The sequence below is a fragment of the Cyanistes caeruleus genome, chromosome Z (assembly GCF_971803275.1).
Source record: "Cyanistes caeruleus chromosome Z, bCyaCae1.hap1.1, whole genome shotgun sequence".
Classification (NCBI taxonomy): domain Eukaryota; kingdom Metazoa; phylum Chordata; class Aves; order Passeriformes; family Paridae; genus Cyanistes; species Cyanistes caeruleus.
The window spans coordinates 54,810,827-54,817,064 of NC_141732.1; the positions used below are offsets into that span (position 1 = coordinate 54,810,827).

General features: G+C 48.5%; 1 protein-coding gene across 1 annotated transcript; it reads right to left on the minus strand.

The window, feature by feature from the left end:
* Nucleotides 1–1,487: 1,487 nt before the first annotated feature.
* Nucleotides 1,488–5,827, minus strand: DMRT2 (doublesex and mab-3 related transcription factor 2). Its single transcript, XM_086868435.1, has 4 exons — nucleotides 5,522–5,827; nucleotides 4,580–4,948; nucleotides 4,388–4,490; nucleotides 1,488–2,813 (listed from the first exon to the last, which is right to left on the minus strand). The coding sequence occupies exons 2-4, from the start codon at nucleotides 4,928–4,930 to the stop codon at nucleotides 1,756–1,758; spliced, it is 1,512 nt and encodes a 503-aa protein (XP_086724561.1). The 5' UTR covers nucleotides 4,931–4,948; nucleotides 5,522–5,827; the 3' UTR covers nucleotides 1,488–1,755.
* Between the last annotated feature and the right edge of the window lie 411 nt (nucleotides 5,828–6,238).

The following is a 6,238-nucleotide window of genomic DNA, read 5'->3' on the forward strand; positions in this document are numbered from 1 at the left end:
CTGAACAGATTTACAAGCTGATTCAGCTCAAGCAAGTTAAAACTCCCTCTAATGGCAACTGGATAAAGAGCAGACTGAAAAAATTAAAAGCATCTCACTGTATTTGAAACCTATTTTTCACTAAGAAAATGTTGGTATGAATTCTTTTGAAAAGTGAAACTTTAGCCAATGCCCAAGATTCTTTTAAATTACAACTTTTTTTACATTCCTGACATAAAGTTTTTATGAGCTTTGTAAGATGTGCTATGCAAAAATTTAAACACTATGAAAAATGTGTTTTCTCTAACCTGTCTGCTGCTTTAACAAACTGGCTTAGAAAGGCACTCAGGACAGATGACTCCTCCTGTACACAGAAAGGATCCTGGTTTTCTGTAACACCACTCCCAAGAGTAACACTAAACACTTAGATTACTTAGTCACATAATCTGGAATTAACAAGCAAAATAAGCACTTAACCTGTGCAGGGAGTGTAATAAAATTAGAAAAAAATTACATTCTGCTCAAAAATACCGAACAGAAATTGTCCCTAGAAAATAATGAAAATTAAGAACAAACATAAACACTTTTCAATCAATGAGCACTGTATGCAGGATTAAAACGTTAAGGAAGGAAAGTAATTAAGGGATTACCTGTTAGCACTAGTTAGATGTGCTGGCAGCAACATAAAGGGGAAAACTTACAAAGTCACCGATTTAGAAAGCTTCAACCTCTGTTATAATGAGATCTAGCAATGCTTTTTCCCATAACCCTGAGGCAATTTCAGTTCTCAGATAATTTCTGCTGGATATTCTCCTTTATTTCTACCTTTATTTTCTATCCCTACACACAGATATGGGATCAAAAAACTGAGAGACCGCTATTTGTTTTCTTGTTAGCAGTAATGATTCTGTGCATCATTTTTACAGCCTGAAGGTAATTTCAATTATTACAAAAAAAGAATCTCAGGCTCTTGGCAGTCAAAAGTGAAATGTTCTCAGAAGGGAAATATTCATGGGGATAGAAATTCGAAGTAAAGTGAATTGAACATTAAAAAAAAAAAAAAAAGGAAAAATTGTAAAAAGTAGACATTTTATTCAAAAACTGCATTTCAAAAAATGCTGACTTTTTTATCAAAAGCTCACTAGAGTCATTCCCCTCAAAAACCAATCTAGTAACTCTCCCACTTTAGTAACAGAAGTTTTATAGAGAGGTGTGGAATAGACTAGTCTTTTTGCTAGCCTGCACTCCCCCTTCAGAATAAGAAAGGTATATGGAATCTGATCCAAACCCCACTTACATATATAAAAAGTCTTGTGAATTCACACTAGCCTACATGAACTGTTGTTACTTCTTAAAGTTACTGGAGGTTCACAGGAGAAATGACTGCTTACTCCAGCAACTTAGGTAGAAAGTACATTTATAACGGCAGATAAAATAAAAAGTGTATTTTGAAAGTAGGGCATACTTGCCTGCAAGATGCTAGAGACACGAGAGAGATCACTCCATGCTTGCAAGTAAACTCATTTTATTTAATGATTTTAAGGGCTGCTTAAAATAAAAACACTTTACAATCTGTACATGCAGTTTCAATTTTAAAAAATTAAATCTGTTTTTCAGAAAACATGCATATATATGTACATAATTTTGAAATAAAAGAAAGCATTACCATTTACTGCAGAAATTCCTCTTTAGAAAGATTTTAAGAGATAAGACAGGCAGGAGCAATTCTGCAGAAAGCAAAGCTTAGAGACTCCCTACTCTGACGGTAAAGTTTATTCATTCAAAGACATTAGTAACAGCAGAAGAAGGTCGTTTAAGGATGGATTCAACTGAAAATGACAGTGGCTCAGGTGTTGGAAGTTTTGTTGTGGCCTGTTTCGCCCCAAAAAAGTCTTTTGCACATTTATCTACAGTAAACTTGTATTTTTGGTTCTCTTTAACAGCACACTCCCTGTATTTCTTAGAAGCATCTTCAAAAGTCTCCTTCACAAATGACATTCTTAACTCTGCTGTTGGGGTGTCAGGAAATGTCTGGTGGAACAGTGACTGAAATGCACTGTACTTGAGCGGTGGAGAGGGCTTGGTGCTGTTTTTGCTGATCTTGCTTAATGCCTGTTCCTGAGGAGACAGAGAACCCTTATCAGAAATTTGGGAGAAAGTTCTTTTTGGAGGAGAGAAGGCTGACCTCTCACGAGCTTCCTGATGAAGGCACAGTATTTCATTACGTGACTGCTGAATGTCTCGCGCGTGAGTCAGAACAAATGAATTTTCCACTTTCGGAGGCATGATGTCATGCTCAGTGTTTGGACAGTCCTGACTTTGTGAGACCTTGGCATCCCAACCTGTCCCAGGTTTGAGAGCTTGGACAGCAGTAGCATTTAACAGGCACTGCTGGTAGAGGAGAGCGTCGCTAATGGGGCCACATTTTGGCCACACTAAGAACCTAGAAGGCAGGGGATACTGCCTGTAGGTAGTAGCTACACTGACATTCGAAGAAATTAGTTCCATGTTGCTAGGTCCTGAATACTGCATTGTTAGATCAAGGCAGGTTGGCAAAAAATTGGAAAACTCCTTGTTTGGATTATCAACTTGAGTAGTGTTGAAGGCTGTTTTATACGAATTGTATTCAGCTCCACGCACCATGCGGTTAGGGAGAAAAAGGGCAGCTGCTTGTGTAGCTTCCATCATATCTCTCTCTTTATACTCTCTCTCTAGCATAATGTTTTCCAACTCCTTATCAGCAAAAGCCCGTCTCTTTCTCATCCTGTCACTTACAGGAGGTGGCAAGGGTGAATTCCCTCCCAGGTAAGAGTCTGTTGGAATAGGACGGTAACCTAAAACAACAAAGCAGCATTAGGAATTAAGCCACTTCATAAAAACATTAAAGCTGTGCTTTTACAACAGCTCCCTGAGCCAGTCCCGCCAAGCACCGTGCTCTTGCCACAGACCCTGGTCACCATCAGCTCCCTCACCACAAGACAGAGGCTGAGCAGCCGGGCACAGTCAGCCCCTCACCGCGGATAAGCAAGCCCAGCTTTTTTGACATGTGTAGTATCCCTCAGAGCCAATTGATTGGTAGCTTTTTTAGAAGTAGTTCCAGACAAACAGATCAAGGAAGAAGAAGGAAAAAAAAAAGGAAAAAAAAAAAGGAAAGCCCAACTGCGTGTTATGACTGGTATTCCATCATGAGTCTTAAGGAGAAAGATAACCATTCACCTTTAATGACAATTTTTTTTCCCACATATGGAAAGCATTCAATTATTTTATTTCTTCTGAACTACAACTTCAATAAAACATAGAAATTCAGTTTCCAGCACATTCAATTACCAAGCTCTCTGGCTTAATTTAATATAACAGATAGTGTCCAATCCTGTTTGCTCTACCCAGACAAGTAATTCCATTGAATTAATGAAACTATTTACATGAGTCAAGAGAACAGGATTTTTCCTGTTTTCACCCCCATTCCTCTCATACACCTTTCCCCTTTTCAAAGGAAGATACCTATATCTACAGCTGGTGTCTTTTCTATTTTCTAAAGATGAATCACTATGTACACATTGCTAGAGATGGCAGAAAACTCCAAGGAGAACTAGGAGAAAAGAAAAAGACAGTTAAGATAGATTAGAGGAAAGAATACAGAATAGTTTTCAAAAGAATTAACTGTAGACGCAAATTAGAGGTTTCTAAAAGGACTAAATATTAATTGAGCTTGAATAGACAAAGAAAAGAGCTTTCTATTTCAGAAAAAAAAGTTGAGAAGTACAATGATTTATAGGGATGTGGTTTGGAAAGTAATTAAAGCAAACATAGGAATAAATATGTGCACAATCCCAAATGGATGTGGGGAAAGAAATACACCCTTTCACTAAAATACCGATCCCTAAAATATCATTCTTCCACAGTTAATATTTTCGACAGTGTAAAAAATTAACCACCTTATTTTGCAGACCTTACTACTGATAATGCCACAAACGGCATTGCGGTGTTAGGCATTCAGATTAAAAAAAAAAAAAAAAAAAAGACTCAATTTACTCGTTTGCTGATTAACACACCCGCGAATAAACTACCCTGCGAATAAATTACCCTGCGCTGCAAAACGCTGCTGGGCAGCCGTGTAAAAAGACTGCCAGCTTGTAACAGTAACTCTCAAATTTCAAACTACGCTTGCTAGCATTTCAGGCATTATTCTGAGCGGAGGGGGCAAGGAGCTGACATTCTGCCACACCGATTCCAGCCTCGAAGGGCCGGAGCCTCCGTCGCCCGCCCGCCGCTGGCAGCGGGGCCCGCTTTAACGCCGATTTCGGGAAATTTGGCTGCACTTCACGGGGCGCCCCGGATGGGAGGTGCGGGGATTTCCCCGCTGCCAGGGGGCTGAGGGAAGCCGTGGAGGGGCAGAGGATGCTCTTACCTTCCAGGATGCTCTTGGCCAAGAGGCTGGGCGTTCGGACGTGCCTCTGGTAGACGGCTTTGCGCTCCAGACTTGCCTGCTTCCCCGTCAGCCCCTTCTTGTCCTAAGAGAGTGATGGGGTAGCGCTGTCAGAGCGGGGCCGCCCGTGCCGCCCGGTGCCGCCCGGTCCCGCCCCGAGCCGTGCCCGCTCACCTCGGTGGCCTGCTGCCGTCGGAGCGCCACCTGGGCGGCCATCACCCGCTGCCGCTCCACCACCAGCAGGCAATTGGCGCACTGGCAGTCGCGCCAGCGGCAGAACCGCTTGTGTCCCTTCAGGCACGACACCACGCCGTGGTTGCGGCACCGGGCGCACTTGGGAGTGCGGCTCAGCTTCCGCGGTTCGCCCCGCCGCGGAGCCGCCGCCGCCGCCTCCTCGCCTTCCTCCTCCTCCTCTTCCTCCTCCGGGCCGGTGCTGCCGCGCAGAGCGCCGGGTGCCTCGTCCGGCTCCCCTTCCAGGCTCTCCACGTCGATCTCCCAGTCGGCGCCGGCGCGTTCCTCAGCCATGGCTCCTCGGCGGCGCAGCTGCAAGAGAGGGGTCAGGCCTCCCTCCCGCCCCCGCGGCGGAGCGGCAGCCGCAGCACGCCCGGCTCCCGAGGTGCCCGCCTGCAGCCCCGCCGAGCTGCGCCCCAGTCGGGAGGTCACGGCAGAGCCCGCCTGGCATGTCGTCCTTCCCCTTGGCGTCAGCTCCGCTCTCTTGCGAACGAGCCACGCGGGACCCAGTTCAGCCACGACGGACGCCTCCCTCTCCCCCTCCCTCCTTCCCACCCCGGCTTGCGGGAATTGTGACAGCCCGCCGCAGGCAGGAGCGCATCTCCCGCAGCGAAGGATGCGGGAGGAGCCGTCCCAGGGCAGTGCCCCGCGCTGTCCGGTCTTAACAGGGTCCTGCTTTATTGCAGGATCCTGAGAACCCTCCTGCCAGCTGCGTTCAAACTTGGGAAACAGGCAGAGGACAGCTGGACTTCACACATCGCCGCTGTCCGCCCCAGCAACCAAAGGCAGTATGAGCTCCTAGAGCTATCTGCGGAGGCTGCATATTCAGACCTCCACCTGCTCCCACACGACCTCCCTGTCCTTGCTTCTGCACACCGCACTTACCAAAGGCAGGCGGTGCAGGAAGCACGCAACCCCTCAGCTCCTCGCAGTTCGCAAGGCGCCGCTGCCCCAGACCGCCCGGAGACAAGAAACTCCCGATCCCCCGCACCTGGGGCTTAAGGCTCCGCGACAGCCGGGACCCTACGCCGTCGGGGGGATGGCCGGGTGGCGGGGCGGCCGTGCCGCGTGGCTGTGGGTGCGCGCTGGCCGGGCCGGCGATGGGGATGGGGATGGCACGGAGCAGCGCCCGCCGCGCCGCCCGTCGCGGTCTCAGCGCCCGCCGCGCCGCCCGCCGCGATATCAGCGCCCGCCGCGCCGCCCGCGCCGCCCATTGGGCGCCCGCCGGACAGCCGCCGCTCCGATTGGTCCGCGCCGCCCAGCCCCGCCCCCCGCGCGTGTGCCCGGCGGCCGCTCGTGGGTGCGGGCGCGGGGCGGAGGCGGGAGCGGGCGATGGGTGGTGGTGAGCTTTCATTGCGGGCAGAAAAGGGGCTGCGAGAACAGGCGGTAGCGCTCGTGATGGGGACAGCTGGGAAACCCGCTCCGCGGGCGAGCGGCGTCCTTCTGCCTGAGGAGCGGGCCGGGGACGAGGCTTTAAAAACCTCGAACAGCCACCGCGTTTTTCGTTTGCGGTCGTTCTCGTTACCTGACCCGCTAGTGGAAAGTACGCGTGGCAATGGTCATTTTTTCCCGAGTCCGAAAACGCGGTGGGAACCTTTGGGG

Coding starts and splice junctions, on each gene's coding strand:
- DMRT2 (XM_086868435.1), bottom strand. CDS start 4,930: ATGGCTGAGGAACGCGCCGGCGCCGACTGGGAGATCGACGTGGAGAGC. Junction 4,491..4,579: donor GACGGCAGCAGGCCACCGAG/GTGAGCGGGCAC, acceptor TCACTCTCTTAG/GACAAGAAGGGGCTGACGGG. Junction 2,814..4,387: donor GGCCAAGAGCATCCTGGAAG/GTAAGAGCATCC, acceptor TTGTTGTTTTAG/GTTACCGTCCTATTCCAACA.